Source organism: Pagrus pagrus (genome assembly GCF_965226575.1).
Source record: "Pagrus pagrus genome assembly, chromosome: 2".
NCBI lineage: Eukaryota > Metazoa > Chordata > Actinopteri > Spariformes > Sparidae > Pagrus > Pagrus pagrus.
The window spans coordinates 25,318,651-25,339,255 of NC_140186.1; the positions used below are offsets into that span (position 1 = coordinate 25,318,651).

At 43.2% G+C, this 20,605-nt stretch overlaps 2 protein-coding genes across 2 annotated transcripts in view; one reads left to right on the top strand and one right to left on the bottom strand.

Moving 5' to 3' along the window:
• Positions 1–1,054: 1,054 nt before the first annotated feature.
• Positions 1,055–8,543, bottom strand: LOC311271430 (uncharacterized protein). The gene is made up of 11 exons (XM_084377078.1): positions 8,320–8,543; positions 6,245–6,349; positions 5,963–6,118; positions 3,621–5,295; positions 3,438–3,491; positions 2,524–3,352; positions 2,224–2,433; positions 2,066–2,129; positions 1,851–1,972; positions 1,575–1,726; positions 1,055–1,481 (listed from the first exon to the last, which is right to left on the bottom strand). Exons 1-11 carry the CDS (start codon positions 8,413–8,415, stop codon positions 1,381–1,383), a joined length of 3,564 nt encoding a protein of 1,187 aa, XP_084233204.1. The 5' UTR covers positions 8,416–8,543; the 3' UTR covers positions 1,055–1,380.
• Positions 8,544–10,603: 2,060 nt separating this feature from the next.
• Positions 10,604–20,605, top strand: part of ldb1b (LIM-domain binding 1b) — a 33,370-nt gene continuing 23,368 nt past the window's right edge. Inside the window, exons 1-2 of the mRNA XM_084377106.1 lie at positions 10,604–10,666; positions 13,936–14,183. The gene's annotated coding sequence lies outside the window, so the exon portion shown is untranslated. The remainder of the gene's footprint in view (positions 10,667–13,935; positions 14,184–20,605) is intronic.

A 20,605-nucleotide genomic window follows, 5' to 3' on the forward strand; every position in this document is an offset into this window, starting at 1 on the left:
ACAACATATAAATCAACTAACAAATGATTATATATTAAATATATAATTATATATAGATATACAATAAAATGTTAAGCTAAAAGTATTTAAAATATTTAACAGAAACAATATGTTCATTTTCAGGTTCATAGTTTTATTTTGGGTTACTGCTAGAATAGGCTGCTAGAATTAAAGGCGGACGAGGCATTTCTGGAGCAGTGTTTTCTGCGGGAGAGAGGAGCTTCTGTAGGTGCGGACTTTGACATTTTTAACTTTCAAGATCTTTTACATGCACTACATCTTTTGAATGTTGTTACTTCAAAATGTCCGAAAGCTTCTTCCACCACTGGTTGAGGTTGTAAAGTTCTTTTTTTAGTTTCCATATGAACATGGCAGGCTTTTTCATAACTTTTCCTTTGGTCACATTACTCATACTTGTGTGTTGGTATCTGTGACCGATATTTACTAGCACTTTAGGTGCTGACTTACCTAAAAACCACAACACACATTATTCAGCTGAATAGGCTACTAATAAGGCCTAAGTGTCAGCTTACAGAGGCCCAACAATCACCATTTCACAAATTACTAAATATTAGTTACGGTATTATATAGGTTACGGCTGAAAATTGTGATGGAACATTTGATATTTCCAAGTTAAATACACACCTTATTTCATGCTTTGATATTTAACAGGGCAGCCTTCAAGGTTTCAAATCACACACAATTTGGTGAGCGTGAATCAAGTTGGTGACTCCATAAAGGATGGGAATGAGGCTGCTGAGCATCTTAAGAAAGCAGACATAATCAGGCTACACAGACTTGATGTATAAAGAATGAGATCATCTATATTAAAAAGTTCAAGAGGCTGTCTTTAAGACTGTGAGCTTGCAGAACACACTGACTGGATGTTGATGAGACAGGACTCCCTCAGTAGTCATTACTACCAAGACATCAGGTAAGTTTTAGACTGGCTTGTAGGTCAAATCTGTGCCGTTCAGTGGACAGCTTCAAAATATCAAACAGTGATAGCAGCCTGATGCTCCTGTACATGCTGACTCACTCACACGGGGCATGGTCAGGACCACAATAAACAGCCTTTATTTTTTTCTATACAAATATATAAAACTTTATCAGTGTTATGGAATGCAACAAAAATCTTTAGTGGGTTTCACTAATACACAATTTCAAATTAACAGTGCTACATATTTGTACATATTAACTGTACACATCAAAAACTGCATGCATGTTAAGTGTCAAAACATGCAAAAACTACTAACATACAAAAGCTTGCTACATATGTGTGAGCATAAGGCTCTGAGGTTCATGAAAGACAAAATATAACAACACTCTTTTCATCTGTGCACATCCAGCTTGGTGTTCTCGACCTCCCACACAGCTCTGCTACCTCTTTAATCCTCTCTGCGCCTGTTTGAGCAGCTGATCAAAGTCAAGGTCCTCAAACCTGTTCTTGGCAGGAGACGGTTCTGCATCTCTGTTTGCATCTGGGGAGGAGAGGGACAATTACAGGCTCAGTGTTGTGTTCAATGACTTTCACATCAATAAGACACTTCTTTTTTTGCGGTTTTGAGCCTCACCTAGGTCAGCATAATTTGAATTACAGAATTGTCTTCTTCCCCCAAAGCAGAGGTCAAATGGCAGCTCATCAGGCCTCCTTAGTTTTCCGCCATTATCGATGGCTGCAAAAGCATCATCCATGTTGTAGAATGTGACGAAGGCGTAGTGGTCGCTATGGGAACCAAAGGGGCAAGATTATATCACTGATAAACACAGATGAATAGTACAAAAACACTGTAAACAAAAAAAACACAATAAAAGTAAACAAAACTTAATTTTAAACTGTGCACACTTACCCTCTTTCTCTAAAGTGAAGCGACACACACTCTACGTCTCCAAACTGAGAGAAGCGTTCCCTCAGTTCACTGTGTGTCATAGACCTGCAGATGCGGCCGACATACACCACCCTGCGCTCATCCTGTACGACAGCATTTTTTATCATTACTAATCACTCATCATGCACCCAAAAGAAAATCACACACAACTGATGTGTCAGTAATCTTTTACTCACTATGGCTTTAAGTTTCTGGATCCTGATCTCGTGCTCTCTCCTGAGCTTCCTTGACTCTCTGCTTCTGTAGGGAGGATGGATGGAACATTGATAACGTTAAAGAACGTCAACATTTCATCTACAAATGTCCACATCTAAAACTCACAACCTTAACTGACCTGTAAACATCTTTCCACCGCCTACGGCAAATCTGCGGGGATGGTGATCGGGATCTGGATGGGGACCTAGACTGGGACCAGGATCTGGATCTGGACCTGCTGCATCTCGATCTAGAGCAAGACAACCTGTAGTGCCGAGGTGGCGAGCAGGAAGGAGAGCTAGAGAGGGACGACGAGCATGAACTGCTCTCTGAACGCTTGTGTCGGCGCCTGCAAGACAAGCAAATTGAGAGTTAGGAGTGACACACAAAGAGGACAAACAAAGACTAAAACTGAACATGAAGAACACAAGATGATTACTTTTGTCTTTTTGGAGAGGGAGATGCAGAGCTGGAGGAGGATGAGGAGGATGAGGAGGAGGAGGAGGAACAAGAGCTTGAGCTTGAGTCAGAACATGGAGATCTTCTCCGAAACCTTCTTTTGTCCCTCCCTCTGACAGGAGGACTGGGTGGAGGTGTAGGGAGGGTGCAAGCGGCTGTCTTGTCTTCAGTTGCACAACCACAGTCTTGATGTGTGGCAGCGCTGTCTGAGAGCGACAGAACTTTGTCTGTGGACGGGGATGTCTCTGGTCTGGTCCTTGTATCATCAGGGAGATGCTGCGTCACAGACGTTGTAGAGTTATTAACAGCACTGGTGATGGTGGTTTTAACTTCACCTGTGGAGGTCTGTTGTTTGCACTCAGCAGCAGCACTTGTGTTAAGGCTGTTCACCTGCGATTCATCAGCAGTTTGAGTAATATCCTTGAGTTTAGAGGCTCTGCTGTGCTGAGTTATGTTTGTAGGTGAACGGTCTACAGGTCCGCAGTAATCATGATCGGAGGATATAGATGCATAAATGTGAGGAGAGGGGAGAGCAGCAGGGAACTCTGGGAGGTTACTGTGTGTCTTCTTGGACGGTAGAGGACGGGGATCGATTATTTGAATGGCCTTGGATGGAGGATTTTTGCGCTTTGCTGGCAGATCTTGTTGAGTGCTGAGGATGATTTCAGTGCCGAGGGGCTCTGGGATGTCCACTCCCTGTGACATTTGAAGACGAGGTAAATTCCTGAGGGTTTTTAGGGTCCCGGGTGAGTCTGAAGTGCTTAAAGTTTCAAGTTGTTCCACTTGGGGCTCAGCTCGCTCCTCTTTAGCTGGAGGAAGAAAAACAAAAAGTGGTTACACAAGACCTGACATGAGCATCAGCAATACAGTGTTGTGAATAATCTGATCGCTCACCTTGTGTTTCCTCAAACTGTTCCAGCAGGCTGGTCAGGTCAGGTGCTTCAATTCCTGAAGTAGAAGAAGAAGCAGACATGACTTACTTTAGAAGATGTTGTTTATTTCTCCACAAATTCTTAGCATCTTCAGCTTTAGTTGCTTCATTGTGTCATATTTAGCGGCCATGTCTCAACAGTTTACCTGAGTTAGCTGCTGTAGTCTGCTCTCTACAGCCAAACTGAGGAGTTGGCAGTGGTTCCTCTTGCGGGGAATTACTGGGGGAAACCTCTGGCAGTGTTTCCTTTACTGGTGTGTGAGCATCTATTTGACTAGATGACACAGTCTTTGGTTCCGGCTTGGTTTCTTTTGTCGGGTTCTGACTGCATTTTTGAGTCCTTAACAAAGGTTTGACTCGTGCTGGAGATATAGCGGAGGCACCTGAAGCTATCTCTGTGAGCTTGTTTTTAATTTCCTGAAACTGGATGGTGCAGTCCTGAGGTTTTAACACATCAGGGTTTGGCCCTAATGAGGATGGCTGTTGTGTAAGAGATGTGCCTGAGGAGTTATTTTGGATTTTCTGAAAGTGCCTGGTGCTGTCGAGGTCGGAGTCTCTGTTGAGGAATTCCACTTTGGACTCTGGTGAGGAGTGGTCAGTGGATGGTGAGGTTGTTCGGCTAACTGGCAGGGGGAGGAGGACAGGATTTGGGGGATCACTACTGAGCAGTGATGGTTTCTTTACTGGACTTTTTTTGTTTTCAGGTACAGTAACATTTGGGTTAGCTGTGACTGCTGGCAGCGGACTAGTGGGGGAGATGGTTTTGGATTCAGTCCTTGGGCGCTTTAATCCACTGCAACGTAGAGGACTGGATGGTTTGGCCTCTGAGGGGTGAGGTCTGGGTGGAGTAGAGGTGCGATGGGTCTTGTGACCTGGAGTTTGAGATCTATGGAGCTGATCAGCACCACTTCTCTTACCATCTGGATAAAGTTGTGTTGTCTTTGGTCCATGGCCGTTTTGTCTTTGTCCCTGTAAACAGAGGATGGGGGTCAGCTCCTTGGGGGTCTCAGAAACAGAGGGCCACTTGGTGGTGTAGTTCCCCTGTTTCTCCACCAGGGGCTGTCTCTTTTGGCGCAGCTGTCTGTACTGTTGGAGGCTGAGTGATTTGGCCTTTGTCTCACCTTTAGGCGGCAGAACTTCAGCTTTGATACTATTCATTTCTGAGGCCGCTGTTTGGGGTTCAAGTGCTGAGCCAGCTGGATTTTCAAGTGCTTTCGTGCTGTTCAGTGGAGCCGACAAAGTTTCACTTGTGTGCCCTGTTGTTAGGTTTTTCTCGTTCATTCCCTTTTCCACTGATTCATCAAAGGGAAGCACTTGAATGGGGCCGAAGCTCACCCTCTTCTTCTCTCTGGATGGCTGAGCTCTAGATGAGTTTCCATTCAGCAACACACTCTTCAAGAGTTTGTCATTATCACGTTCTTCATCTCCCTTTTCTTCCTCCTTTGTTACCTCATCATCAGACACAACATTTATCTCTTCATCGCTCTCTCCAGTGGGTCTCTCATACTTCCACACCTCCTCCTGAGAGAATAATGTGTCTCTAGTCAGGTTATCCCCGTCCTCTTCCACATGCAGCTTCAGACTGTAGGAGTGCATGACCTTCACCAGGTTGATGAGGGAAGTTGAGGTGAAGACCTCGACTTCAGCCTCTGCTTTCTTAGTTTTGGACTGAAACAATGTCTGATTTTGCTGTTTGAGCAGCTGTGGAGGGCTGTTTTTCTCTAATTTGCTCTCATCTTCCTTTTCTCCATCAATCTTAATTGTGAATGTTATGTTTGGCGATTTGGATCTTGGTCTAAGTCTGTCGGCAAGTGATAGTTCCTGAAGACAAGAGAGAAAGAAAAAGAAACAGATCTTTAGAACGGCAGAAAATGTTATTAATGGGACATTATATATAAGTCTATTTTGTAGGTACTTCACTACTATGCTCAAACATATTCTGTTGTTTGTCAAAGCCTGTGATTGATCCTTATCTAAGCTATCATGTTACCTCTAAGTCCTAATAGAGCTGCTTTCTATGAGGCAAATTCATCTAATCATCATGAGCTGCTCTTAGTTATCTAAATTCGAAAAGCATGATCAGGAAGGACTGCTGCACTGCAATGGACTGGATTTTAGATAATGCATTTAAATCTGATTATTGCTTCTAGATGTAGCCAATCTGATGATTTCAGATTGTGATCGATCTTAAAGGTCCTCTTACTTCTGTTTCCAAACTTCAGGCAACGTGTTGTAAACGACAAAATGTGACTTTTAGGTGAGCTTGTGCCCAACAGAACTATCTTTAATGCATCATTGTGTTTCAATGGTGCAGAATGAGAAATACTTGGGCTATTTTTAAGTCTGCTGTAATCTACAGGGCACTTCAAAACTGAGAACAAAGATCGCAATTTAGATTGTGGATTGTTATTATTTGGCCGGATCGCCCACCAGTAATTGTTTACATGAAAATTTGACTTGTGTATCTTATTCCTGAGTGTGCACCCACCACTAAGTTGTCCCTGCGCTCTGGGTGGGTGAGGAGTTGAGTGTCAGGCAGGGTGTCAAAGGGAGACAGAGTCCCGTCATCATCCTCCACGCTGTCCAGCATCTCAGTCAGGGCCGACAGCAGGGTCGCACTCTCTTCCTCTGCTCCATTCTTATCCTGAAAAAGGGGAACCAGAACCAAGATTTATGAGCCAATTCTCATCCTATACTTCTTACTCAACTGGGCTACTCCCAGAGACACTCCTCCGCATGGATTACTGTGGCGATCTGCTTTAACTCTGACCTCTGCTGCAACAGTGGAGTCCTCAAAAATGGCCAGGATTGAGTGATCCATGCAGGACTGTGTGTCCATCTCCACATCTTCCACACCACTTTGACTCAGGAGCAACTGCAGAGACACAAATATTACATTACATCCATGTGTTGTGAACACGCATGCACACTGATCTGGTTTACTTCTGCCTCCTGCAATACTTCAACTCACTCCTTCCTCTGGGTGCGACCAGAAACTAAGGCACAGGACGCGACAAGCTAGAACTTTCTCAGCATAAACAGGAAGAGCTGCGAAATCTAACAATGCATCAAATACAGCAGTGAAATAAGGTGAAGCAGAGCTGATGCTTAATCTATGTTGATTAAGAGCACTGACAGAGAGAAAAATTCAGGCTGCAATAAAGATTAGCTAAGCTTTTTCTTTTTAATTGATTAACCATTTGGCCTATAAATATCAGAAATAGTGAAATATGCTGATCGCAATTTCTAAAAGCCCAAGTTCAGGCATTCAAACCACAGATTACTTTCACTGACGACTATTAAAACCGACATTTGAGAAGCAGGAACCAGTGGGAAATAAACAATTTAATTGACTGTAGATTTATTTTCTGCTACTGAAGTAAATACTTAATTGAAGAATCGTTTCAGCTCTACAAAGCTGCAGGCATTTCTGAACATAAACCTGAACAAGGCAAAAACAAAAGTAACTGGAATTTCTTACTTTGCTATAATGCTTTGAAAAATATCGATATTCGATACCACGGGTAATAAAAGATAGATTTAATAAGGATTGTGTACTGTGGGTTAAGCACAACAGCACCTACGTTTATTTACTTCTGGAGGAGGTGGGATGTAGGCACTACGGCGGTGCATGTGTCAAGAGAGGAGAGCAAAAACACAGTATCGCCACTGCAAAAAATAAACTTGAAACTTAATATTCAGTATCGATATTTTGATACTTTAGACAGCACTAATGTGAAAGTGCTGTGACAGTGCTGCAAAAAGTTTCTGTGGATAAGATATCGTATTAAAATATTACTAAAGTAAATGTGAAAGTCACTACAAGGCAAAGGCCTTGAAGTATCTGATGTTAAATGTACTTCAGTATCTAAAGTCATTTTCTGGCAACAGATGTACTTTAATATCAAAAATGTAACGTAAAGTAAATTGTACATATTTCCATGTTGGAACATACTGTATGCTTTGAGTGGACTGATTACCAATGTGGCAGATAATCGGATCCGATCGGATAATTTGGCTCTGTGTAACCAAAGTTATCTAATGAATGTAGCGAAGTCAAGAGTACAGTATTTGTAAGTATAAAGTAGCAAAAATGAAAAATACTTTGTTGCATTTCATCACTGCTCCGTGGCTTCATTCATTAACATGGAGAAGGATTCATTCTTGTACTTTTTTACACAAAGACCATCAGACAGCCTTACTCTAAAGACTTTATGTTAGGACCGAAGTGTACAAGTAGCTAAGTTAGGAGGCTAATTGAGGGGACAAGGGGACATAGAGGCGGGTCACAAATTGCACACCACCTCTGGGAAGCTAATACCAGAGCCTGTCCTACTGTAACAGCTCATTCATACGCTCATAAGTGACAGTAAAGATATTTATCCCTGTGTCTGACTAGAAACATCTGAAATTTAAGCTTGAGACGGCACAAGTTAATGGTACTGTTGAAGAAAAACCAAAGAAAGGAGACGGTGTAGTTTGCAGGAGAGAGCTGAGGGTGCAGCCTTATCTGAACATCTTGTACTTTAGAGGAAGTGGACCCTCTCAGTCCCTGTCAGCCTTCACATGTAAAGAGGAGCTTATATTAAAACATGAAGGAAAAGGTAACGACATTAACTGACTCGTCATTAATCCGTTTCTGTGGCTACACGGTCCAGACAGATGGAGCAGCTCAGCCTGCTCCCTGCTCCCTCTCTCAGTAGTACTACCGCCCTGCTACAGCCACGTGTCGCCATGGCCGCGTGTGGCCTCACGCGCCGGCGAATTGCCTCCATTTAAAGCATCGAAACCCGCTCGCGTGCAGCTGTTTAAATGTCAGACTGGGTAAAATGAGCGAACCGGTACCTCATGGGGTGTGCTGCTGGCCAGAAGGTCGCTGTTGCCGGCATTTAAATCCCCGTCTTTCCTCCTCCACCGCGCCGCCATCTTGCTGCTCCACATGGTCCGCTGGCAGGCCGGACTGACAGACACGTGGTCACCGCGTGTAAGCAGGCAGAGCAGGCCGACCTGGGATCAGATCCACACCGCCGGGTCCATTAGTGAGAACGGGGAGACGAGTACAAATCAGATCCGAGGTCAGCTATATGTTTCGAGCCCGTTCCTCTTGATTATCATTAGCTTATTTCCTGTAAATTAGCCAGAGATTTTATTTAGCTGATGATTTGTTAAATTCTGTGGATAAAAATAAGGAATACGTTTTCCACATCTTTGTTTCAAGTAACACATGTAATTAGCGCTGTTAAACGCTTTCATACCCTGTTAAGTATGCCAATTGAGTCATATAAATCAGAATTACTGCTAATAGGGCGTAATTTTTTACATTTTTATCTGATGTATTGATGCTCAAAAGCGACATCTAGTGTCCAAGTGACAACAAATTCAACTCACAATGAACATACAGCAGATAAACGACAGGCGGCAGCATCCTGTGACATACCTTACACAGCCAACTGTACCAATTAAAGGGTAACTCCACCAATTTTACACATCAATGTGTGTTTACCCGTCTTGCTGAGTACCACTGCATATTCAAACAAAAGAGGTATTTAGTAGTGTCCAGTGCTTGCATACTATAATATTTACCAGAAATGGTATGCACCTCGCGTACTATTGGGTTCATACTAAGGTTTCGGACATACTAAAACATCTCACATACTGTTTTAGCACACTCAATAGCATGTTGGTATGGAATTTCGGACGCAGCCAAACCCTTTTGTGGCTCCAGAAGAAGCTGCATGTCTGATGTCATTCAGTTGCTAAACTGCATTCTGGGTAATGTAGGTTTTGAATAGGGAGAAGAAAGCCTTGAAACAAAGGTGATATCTCTGGTTCTGCTGTATTGATCTTGATCATTTCTTTTTAAACTCTCCATAGTGACTCCAACAATCTTAAAGGAGTGCAAAGCTAGACAAGTGGACTGCTTTTCAAAACCTGGTGCCAGATTACATGCAGCTTCCTGCTGAGCAACAACAATCTTTATATAACTTTTTCACATATGCAGTAGCACTCCTGAAAACCTGTGAACACACTTCAATGTGTAAAATTGGTGGAGTTACCCTTTTAGCTCAGTAGTGGCAGTTGACTGATAGTAGTCAAATGAGGGATAAACCTGTCAGAGAGCCTCCTGCTCTGGCTGCCTCACAAAGTATGCAATTAATGATTTGCTTGGATCTGTTTTTCCCTTTATGGCAGGAGGCTTTAATAGAGCGAGCACTAATCGTGTAACTGGGAGTTACCTTCAAACTGGAAAAAACACTCTGTAAAGCTATTAAACTCACACAAGTGCTCCCCTACCTCCCATGTTATAATTGCTGAGAATATCACAAAAGTATGAGTGCATTCAACATCAGTATCATAGTGTTTTATTTATAATAATAAACGGCATTAATACAGCCAGTCCTTGAAGTGACACTTATAGCAAAGCCAAGTGTGTATCTGCTTCCTGTGGTCTGCCTCATCACCAGAACAAACAGTGATTATCTGCATGTTCAGACATTGCAATATTGATGTGTTGACCTACCCGATTAATGTGTGTACACACACTACACCTTGACATGTTCTGCTGTTCGAGCCTAACAACGACGCTGCTACCCTGTTTCACTTGATATGGCACCCACTGAGGTCTTTGCATTGATTAAAATGTGTTCAGGCCTCAGAAAGCATTTGTGCTGTACACTAAATCATTATGATTGAATATATTTGAATGCATTTACCGCTTGTGTTCGCATGACTTACTGCCTTACTGAGGCCCTGTATGACTTGTACTTTGCAGACACATGAATAAGAGCCGGTGCTGTCTCATAATAAATCTTTTTTTGTTTCCACTCCCTCCTGTGCAGCTCCACACTGGGTACCTGATATATGATGAATAATTATTCTGAACACCTGGATAATAAACACAGCTGTCTAAAACTGTATTTTCACCTTCATTTCTCCCTCTAGCTGATGAAGACCCACAACAGCCCCAAACCTCATGCTCCCCTGACAAATCATATGACGGTCTCTGGATGGTTGATTACATTTACATATTCAGTACACCAGCCAAGTGTTTTTCTCTCAGCTCCCATGCTAGTACCCATTACACTTCCCCGTTTCCAATTGTGTGTTTGTCTTGAATCAGGTCCTACCAGTCCAGCTTTACCAACTGACATCTTGTTTGTCGATTCCACACCTCCAGCCACACTTTGAGCAGGTGAGGCTGATCAGTAGCAGTTGATACCTCTGGTTGTGTGAAATGAAATGTAGAAATCAATTGAAGATTGTGTTTGCACAACTCTTCTCCCTCATTTGAAGTTTACTCCCTGTGGTCCTTCTGGAAACAGCCTGGCTCTGTCTAAATGTAATGGAATCCACTAACAGCACCTCTAATGCTCATTAATGAACATGTTATATCTTGTTTGGGCTTCACAGGTCCTGGAAGGTGGATTTTGTTTGTTCATGCATAACCAGGCTAGCTGTGTCACCCTGTTTTCAGTCTTTAAGCCAAGCTTAGATAAGCTAATAGGCTTTTGGCTCAATATTATACTGTATTAAGACAAACATGGGCCTGGTATGAATCTTTTTTAATTTAACTCTCAGCAAAAAAACTGTATTTTCCAAAATGTCTAACATTTTCTTTAAAGCAGTACTCGAGCAAATCTCTTCTTCTACCTGATGTGACCATTCTGTTGTTTTGTTCCCTTCAAAGGTCAGGCTCTGGTCAGGGTTTGGTTATTTCAGATGTAATTTAGAGATTTCTCATCCTCTCTGACGGCTGGTCATCTGCGTCAATGCATGACGTGTTGCTGGAAGTTATGATATGCCCAGCGGGAAGAGGGGAGACATGGAATGCAGCCAGTGTGTTGCGTTAGCCTTGTGCGCAAACAGTCAGTAATGAACATAATAACACAAAAATCCAGTTTGATCAAGTCAGGTATGTCTCAGTTTTAGGCCAGCACAGACCTTCATTGAGAGAGCCTGACTCATATGCTGTGTTCAAGACCACTCATAACTCAAACATTTCCGACCTCCTACCAGAAAAAGTACAATGGAAAAACATCTACCCGGACTTTACGAGGGAGCAGTTGTCTGACATCACACAACAACAGCAGCACCCATGGGGAGGGTGTAAGATGTATCAGTAGAGGACAGTATATATGTTAGGTTTATATGTGTAGGCTAGTGAATGGAACATTTAGATATGTTTCCAAGTATACAATGGCTGTAAAATAAAATATACAGTATAATGATGTCTGTTAAATGTCGTGTCAATTTCCCTCCTCGGTTTCGTTTATATATGTAAGGAAGCTGCACTGCTGAGGGTTCAATTGTGTGTTCACTTAGCAAAGAGACATCATTTTGTTACAGTCAGACAGGTTTTTTGTTAACGTTTGGCGTTGTGCACCTGGAACGCTTGGAGGTCAGAAGTTGGAAATTTTAATTAGGTGATTCTGACCCCCAACGTTGATGTTTTTCCCATAATGCCACTCACTTGCACCCTTCATCAGACCTCCGCTGTCTGAAATATGTTGATGTCTTTCAAACTAACTTTCTTCAGACAAGAAGTCTAAGCCTTCAAGCCCAATTTGAAGGTAACCCTGATGATGTCATCATCTCGAATCGAAAAAGCTCCTTCAGAGCCACAAAGGACATTATACAAAAGCAGTTTTCAGACTGAGTAGTACTCCTTGTGACAAGTAAACTGAACTAATAATTACTAATAACAATTAACTAATGATTGCATGTTTTAAAGTAAAAGTCTGACCTATTAATTCTGAGGAAAAGGCACATAATGTGAGCTGTCGCAATGTATTTCAACAAGTTTTCTTTTTTTAAATGAGCACTCGCACGTCATGCTGTTGTCACAATGTGCTCTGCTGAGTGTGGAAGCTATTTAAAAACATTACACTTCTGTGGCAATTCAGATCATGTGGAGATACTGCAGACTGTATATATATTGAGATGAAATCATCCTTGTACTGCTTGGTGGAAATACTCTATCCAGCCAATAATATAGATGAATCTGCGGTGATACGTTTTCTCCACTAGATGGAGATATCATACATCTACCATTAAGTCCTGCTCACACTGTTCTAGCAGCTCTCTGAAGTTGTGAATGAGTTAATTCCCACTGAGCTGATTGCTCCATGCAAACCCCAATGGATGCCAATCAGATATTCATACATGAATTAAAATTTCATGCATAATGAATTCAGGATCATCACCTCTTCATCTGCGTGGCGTTATCTTGTCTTATCTCGCTGTTTTTCTGTGGACGACCGTGGATGCGCCTGTCCCGTTATCTCGTGCATACCAGCGAGGAGTTGACCTTTCTGCTGAATGTCACGGTGGTACGCAGAGTCAATGGCTCTACTAGATTAGCTTGGAGGGAAATATGTTCGCAGACACACACTTTAACGAGCCACTGCATATTCCTCGTTCATTTATTTGATCCACAGGACCACCTGGCGTGTTCTCCCCATATACATCTTGTATACTCCTCAGTGACCTCTATCTGTTTTACTTTTTTTATTTCCTTCCTCTTCCTCTGTTACTATTTTTCTCTTCACCCCCACCGCACTCACACATACACACACACACCACCTCCCATCTCATCTCCCACAACTCTTGAAACACATTACTGTCTGAAATGGGGCCAAAGCATCCTCCAGTCTCCAGCGGGTGAGGTGCGAGTGTGTTCGGAGGCATGTGTAAGTGTAACTGTGAGTGTGTTCAGGAGGGGGGAGTTCTGTGTAAGTGGGTCACCTTACTGCAGCATCCAGCGCCCAGCCACCATGTCGGTACATGGCCCCCACACACACACATATTTAACCCACTACCCATCCCCTCCCCCCCCCCCCCCCCCCCCACTCGGGCTGCCGTTTTTGGTTGGAAATGTGAAATACTCGGTTTTCCCTCATTCCCTGAAGCCTGACATAGTGCCAGACTTTACTCTCAATCTCAAGGGGGGAAAGGAAGAAGAGTAAAAAAAAAGAAAACCACCTCTCTTTTTCACGTCTCTCGCTCCCCTTGCGCTCTATCACTCCTCCCCCCCTCCCCTCTGCCTTCCCTTCCTCACTCTTGACCTGCAGGAGGACTCCCACGGTGCTCTTTTGCCATGTTTGAATTTTTAAAGAACCCATGAGGTCTGAGGAGTCAGGTTTATACTTCCCTGCCTCCCTCACACTGTTCACAAGCTGTTGTGTGTCTTCCTGTAGGACTTCAAGTCATCTTTGCTGCAAAGTCATGCTATGTTTTGCGTGTGTGTGTGTACTTCTATGACCTTTCAGATATTGTGTAACGCTGAGAGCAGTGTGTTATAAAAAGGCAAAAGCACTCTGATCTTTAACTTGACACCTTCCCTACAGGGGAAAGCAGGGGAAAGCAGGACACACAGACGTTACTTTGAGACTGCTGAGTTAGGGAGTTGTGTTGCCGTCGTCCTTGTTTGATTTTTCTTAACTTCAAGTTCTCTTTCTGAAGCTTTCATAGCAGAGAGAAGAGGAATGCCCTCCCACATGGAGCTGAGAACATCTGTTAGTGAGAGATGAAGGCCTGAGAGAGAGAGACAGAGGAGGAGGAGGAGGAAGGGGACTTACATTATTACAAGTGGAAAAAAAAGAAAGGAGGTGAAGAAAGGACAAGAGAGCACACAGAGAGGCGGGAAGGGGAGGAGAGAAAGTGACAAGACTTCAGCTGGAGGAGACCACCCTCTCTACAGAACAGCAGAGGTGAGAGACTATTGGTGACATACAGGTGTGTACGATCACAGGCACGCACAGACACAGAAACAGTCAGCGTGGTAACAGAAGCCCGCATCAATAATGTAGCTGAGAGAAACAGGATGCAGATTCCGCCTTACATAAGAGTTTACAGAGGGCTGGCTGGCTCCGAACAGCCTCTTTCATTCTCTGCTTTGCCCTCAGGCTGGATGCACACAAGATTTCCTAAGCTAATTAACCACCACATTTGCCATCCAAACAACTTTTCAAGATGAGTGTGCTGCAACAAAGGCAAGAGAGTGAGAGCTAAAGCCATTTTTATCTTCAGTCTATACTGACTTTGGGTGATTTGTTTTACTCTGTGGGGCGCATTTTCCAGGAGTGTGTCTCCACTTGTTCTCAATTAGCTGGATGTTACATTATTGAAGTTCTGTAACAGGCCCGTTTGTTGCAGACATGGTTAGTTTGTTGACAAAGTGCAAATCCTTCAACATTAATGACCAGGAGACCTAACAGGAACCAGAGCACACTGTTGATCCAGGTCACAGGTGTTACAAGGACTCTAGCAGGAGCTGTTATTTGGCTGCGATAGATTACATAACTCAGATCAAATCAAAATCTGAACCTCTATTAATGTGTGTGTGTGTGTGTGTGTGTGTGTGTGTGTGTGTGTGTGTGTGTGTGTGTGTGTGTGTGTGTGTGCGTTTGTTTTTGTTTGGTCCACGCTGAAATATATTAACAACCATTTATTGGATTCCCATAAAATTTGTTACAGGTCATTCATGGTCCCCAGAGCTTGTCTCTTTATTGACAGCCTGATTTTTCCTCTAGTGCCACCATGGGGTTAAAGTTTGCGACTAGAATTGAAATGTCTTGACAGCCATTGAGACACTCATGTCCCCCATTTGGATAAATTGTTGTAAAAACCTTAACTGATCCTCCAACTATCCATGTAGCTTCACCATCAGGTAAATAATAATAAAAAATAATGACATAACCATCAGCCTCAGCTGTACTTGCATATATTGCCAATTATAAAATGTTAGCCTTTGAATGTGCTAAACTAAGAAAGGTAAACATTGTATCTGCAAATTGATTTGAAAACTTTTATTAACACTCTTTATTTAGACAAAATATTCACCATAGCTGCTAAGTTTAAAGTGTTTAACTTAGCAGTAAGTGGGTGCACAAGCTCAGCCACGCATCAAGGGTGTGAGTAACATCTCTTCAAATCAATGTGGGATCAGGGGGCTTCTGTAGACTTGGATTACACCGGGTGAGTCATTTTATGTTGTCTTTTTTCCGTTTTAAAAATGAGTCCCCATGTATTTCAGTTGCTTGTGGACTACAAAATTTCATCCAACAATATAACGTTGAGTAGATAATGACTGAAAAATAGTTAAAGGACCAACCACAAAATGATCATATTTGTTTTGACTGCTCTTCAGCTCTGTTCCAATACCAATGCCAGTTTCATAAATTTGTATCGGGAAGGGATATTTTGAAACATCTCTGGTCTGGTCTCATCTGCATTATTTCCAGTAGCACTGGGCTAAAAACCCACTGTGCACTACTTGACCAGCATAATACAACAACCAGATAGAGTTACTGATTAGCTGGTGAAAATAGTTGGTGGTGGAGACCAAAGACGGAGCTAAAAAAGTGTAAATATTGTTTTTTTTGCTCCAAATGAATGCCATCATTGCTACAAGTCATCTGGAAGTAAAATCGGGAACTGTTGGCTAACATGTTATCCTTAAAAACTTTATAAGGGGTTTATATGTTGATGTTGTGTTTACAACTTGTTGCGTCACCCACAAGTCAAGCAAGAAAAAAAACGGTCAGTTCAGGTCAAATCAAGATTATCCATGGATAATGCATCAAAGCTTCAAGAAAAGTAAAAAGACAGAACTAAGGCAATATTCGTGCTAATTAAACAAAATGTATTTTTAGGCAGGCAAAAATCACTGCTCTGTTCTTCTTTGCGATTTTTGTCTCCTGTGCCTTTTCCTCCCCTTCTTGTTTTTTGTTTACTGTCTGTCTTTTATACTTTAGCCTCCACAGCTTTCAGTCTCAGTAATCTATCTGTGTTATGTGGGCTTTGACTATCTGCTAACTGGCAAACTGTTAACGCCTGTGTGTGCACGTGTGTGTCTGAGAGTATGTGTGTGTGCATACTTGTATATAAATAATTATGGTAAGGTGTAAGACAGTGTGCTTTGTGCGCACGTCCGCTTGAAAGTATGAACTTGTCAAAACTGTCTCTGTGTTACTGTTAATGTGAGCAGATATATGTGTGAATCACAGTTTTCATTTGTAAATGTGTTTGTGTGTGCGCGTGTGTGTAGAAGCTCATCATGCTTGTGCTATCCTTTTTCTGCCACATTGCCATGGCGACAGGGCCCTCCCGGGGTAATGGGGGACGAGTGCGCCAGAGCTATTTATTCTCTTTCTCCCTCCCTACCTCCCTCCATCCATCCATCGCCCTCTCTTTCCTCCGTCTCTTCCTCTCCTCTCTTCATCTCTGCCCTCTTCCTCCTGCAACCTCTCCGTCTCTCTCCCGTCTCCATCTCCCTCCTTCCTCTGCTCTTTCTTCCCCTCTCTGATTGGCTTAACACTCTCCTCCTCAAAATGAGATACTGCCTAATGAGACAGAGGGTGAGGAAGGGAGGGAGGGAGGGAGACAAAGAGCAAGTGTCTTAAAAAAAGCAAGTAGAAATATGTGGGGGAGGCGATCTATGCAGACTTGTGTTCCTCGTTGCATGTAAAAAGAGAAACCTCTGTGATGTCATTTTGGAGGGAAACGGTACAGAATGTCTATCTTTATATTCCCTGCCTTTCTTTCTCATGTGCAGGTGTGTGTACTGTCATGTATAGCATGTGGTCTCTTGAGGTGTGTGTGTGTTCTGATGGAGGCTGTTGGCTCAGTTGGGGTCGTGACCTTTGAAATGGTTTGAAATGGTGTTTTTTATATACTGTACGTGTCATCTCGAGGCAGACTTTTTGACTTGTGTCCGTCCCCCATAAAATAAAGCAATGTCTACCTGTGACCCCTTGTCATAGGTGTCAAACGATTCTGCTTTGTGGAGCAGAATCGTTTGACATCTTGGGAAAGAAGCGTATATGCTTCCTGGAGCTTCCTAAGCTAACCAGGCTAGAGGAAGTCTCATGTTTACATGAGAGTGGTATCAATTTTCTCAGGAATTTTCTCATCAAGAAGTGAATAAGCGTATACCCTAAAATAAAGTGCTATTCCTTCTATCATCTCATGGCCCCTCAGACAAAGATATATAGGTCTGAGAGGTCATTTCAGGGCTCTGACCCCCAGGTTTGGTTCCACTAGTTTTTTTTCCTTACTGTCAAAAAATCTTATAAGAAGACCAAGTTAGTTTGTGAGTGCTAGTTTTGAAATCTGGCGTACTACTTACAACCAACAAAAAACTGATGTGTTAAAAAAAGGGAAGAAGCAGTAAACTCACTATCAGCAGGGAACGCACCCAATTTGTCCTTGATATGGCTACATTGTGAGCAACATAGCTTACAGCTAAAGGGCTTTTCACACCGCTATGCGGTAACCACCCTGACAATTGCCTACCTGCAGGAAGATTCACATGGAAAGCAAAGCGTTTTTATAAGCGGCTGCTGACACTGCAGTCCAACGCTGCAGTCCAAGGCTACGATGACAGGCAGGTTCTTCAGTGAATGTCAAAGCATTGGTACAACACACCCAAAAGTCCACAACACGTCTTTTGTTTTTTCACGACACGTATACTAGCTTACAAATCTCGTGTATGTATACGTATATAAAAGTTAGAGGAAAAAATACTGCTCCATAGTTTGGTGGAGACGTTGTCCCATGCCCAATTTTTTTTCTGGTTGTACTATACAGGAATATTGCCATGTTGAACAGCTCCGGGTAGTCAGGGGTTACCGCCAGAAGTTCAGCACGGTGAACTCTGAGCAGCAGAGCAAAATCTATCAAGTTTACATGGGCAGCAACCGCTTCTAAGTCCTACCACCCCGGTTGCCGCCCTTCAATCATTGAATTGAATGGATGTTTGTGAGTTACCGTGAACAAAAAAATGTATAACTTTAGAAAAGCTTATTTATTTCTTCATTTCATCTCAATTAAAACATATTCCGCATGTAAAAGTATTCCCTCCCTTCCCTATCACTTTTATACACTAAAATATGGACAGCCAGACTAAAAAAGCAAACAAAAAAACTAAACTGAAGCATAAAATGAACACAGTCATCATGTCTCAAGTCGAGTCACCAGTCTGTAACTTCCAAGTCCATCTCGAGTCTCAAGTCATTTATTTTAAGTAAAGTTGCAAGTCATCAAAACAGTGACTTGAGTCGACTTGAGTCACAATTTTCAGTCACAATGAGTCTCTGTGACAACTCAACAAGTTTACAGTATATAAGAGTACTATAAGAGTACTAGTAAGAGTACTTTGAATCCTTATACTTTTACCTTTATATGATAATAACAAAGTAAAGGGACTGTGGTCCGTCTGGAGCTCTGCTGTGGTGCTCAGCTCTAAAGCCGACTGGTTCCTACTGAAGATTGAAATCCTTAAAAAATGACCCTGTCATTTTCTTAAACAGCTGGGCACTGTAGCTTTCAGCAAATGTGACTTGAGCAGGTGTAAATCATGCCTTTGTTGGGGACTATTTTCAGCTGTGGATTAATACACATTTGGTGTTACAGTAAGTTATAGGGTGCCTTTACAGCAGCTGAACGATGTATCAAGATCAACTACAGTAATAATGAAAAAACATCAGGTGTCATCTTGTATATAACCTGGGCCTAACAATTCTCTCACTCAGACACACACACACACACACACACACACACACACACACACACACACACACACACACGCATGCACGCACTCACATGCAAACTTGTGCATCTAACAGGGAAAGACAAATGACATGGGGATGGAAGAAAGATTACAGCGTGATGGAGACAGTGGGAGGGAAAGGTGGAACGGAAGAAAGAGTAATAAGGAAAGAGCGAGAAGGAGGAGGGAGGAGAGGGGGGAGGGCAGGGGAGATAAATGGCCGAGTAGACAGGAAGATGAGTGAAGCGAGAGAGCAACACTGTGTGGCATACTGCAGACAGAAAGACTAACGGAGCGAGAGAGTGAATGAGCTAGAAAGGGAGACGACAGAGAGACAGGGAGAGAGAAAGAGGGAGAGAGAGAGAGAAAGAGAGAGACAGGGAGAGAGAGAGAGCGGAGGCACGTCAATCGCCCCCTCCTCTCTCCTCCTCCCTTTTTCCTCCCCCTTCTGCCCTCCCTGCCATGTAGCAGACCTTCACTGGATGGTAACAAGCCACTCGGCTGCAGCGCGCACACACACACACACACACACACACACACACACACACACACACACACACACACACACACTTCCCGAAGATCTTTTAAACCTTCATGTATGCACTTCTATACGTGTGTGTGTGTGTGTGTGTGTGTGTGCGTGTGTGTGTGCTGTAGTGTGTGTGAATGTGTGTGTGTGCTGTAGTGTGTGTGTGAATGTGTGTGTGTCATTGTAGCAGCAGCGGTGAAAAACAGCCTCTACATATTTAAAGGGGAAAAAAAGGACCCACATCACATGGTTGTTATTCTCTCAAATCTGCCTCTCAGGTCACTTTGACAGTCCACTCTCTCTCTCTCGCTCTCTGCCTTACTCGCTCTAGCACACACACACACACACACGCACACACACACACACACACACACACACACACACACACACACACACACACACACACACACACTCTCTCTCTCTCTCCCTCTCTCTCCCTCTCGAGCACTCAGCCTCTCGTTCCCTCCCTTTCTCTTCCTCTCTTTCTCCCTCTCTCCTCCCACCTGAGCTGTAATTTGCAGGGCTGATGAGGGTGAGGGCAGAGCAGAGGCAGGAACAGAATTCTTCTCACTCTATAACACACACACATTTACACACACTTACACACACACACACACACACACACATATACGGTGTGATTCACAGTGTACAGCTACAACTGAGAGAATCCGATCCTTTGTGTGTGTGCTCTTTTTTTAACCTTTTCTTCCCCTCTTTCTCTCTTTTCCTCCCTCATCGTCACTCTCTCCTCTCTCCCTCCCTCCCTCCCTCCCTCCCTCCCTCTCTCTCTCCCTCTCTCTCTCCCTCCCTCTCTTTGCTCCCTGGTGGTGTGTGTGTCTGTGTGTGTGTGTATGCGTGTGTATGTGTGTGAACCGTGGGGATAACAGACGCTCATGTGAGCAGCCTCAGTGGCGGCAGCAGTGACTGGTGAGAAAGAGGAGAGAGGAAGAGAGCAGGGATAACAGAGCCACCACCATCATTCTGATCGGATTCACACCAGACATGTGAGAAGATGTCCGTGGGCGGCTGCGCGTGTCCCGGTAAGTAGCTGC

Bases quoted from the DNA above. Each gene is read 5' to 3' on its own strand.
- LOC311271430 (XM_084377078.1), bottom strand. From the start codon at position 8,415: ATGTGGAGCAGCAAGATGGCGGCGCGGTGGAGGAGGAAAGACGGGGAT. The intron at 2,434-2,523 runs GTAATCATCTTG...CTTGTCTTGCAG, and splicing joins CCCTCTCCAAAAAGACAAAA to GCGCCGACACAAGCGTTCAG. The intron at 1,727-1,850 runs GTAAGTGTGCAC...TGGTTCCCATAG, and splicing joins CTTCACTTTAGAGAAAGAGG to CGACCACTACGCCTTCGTCA.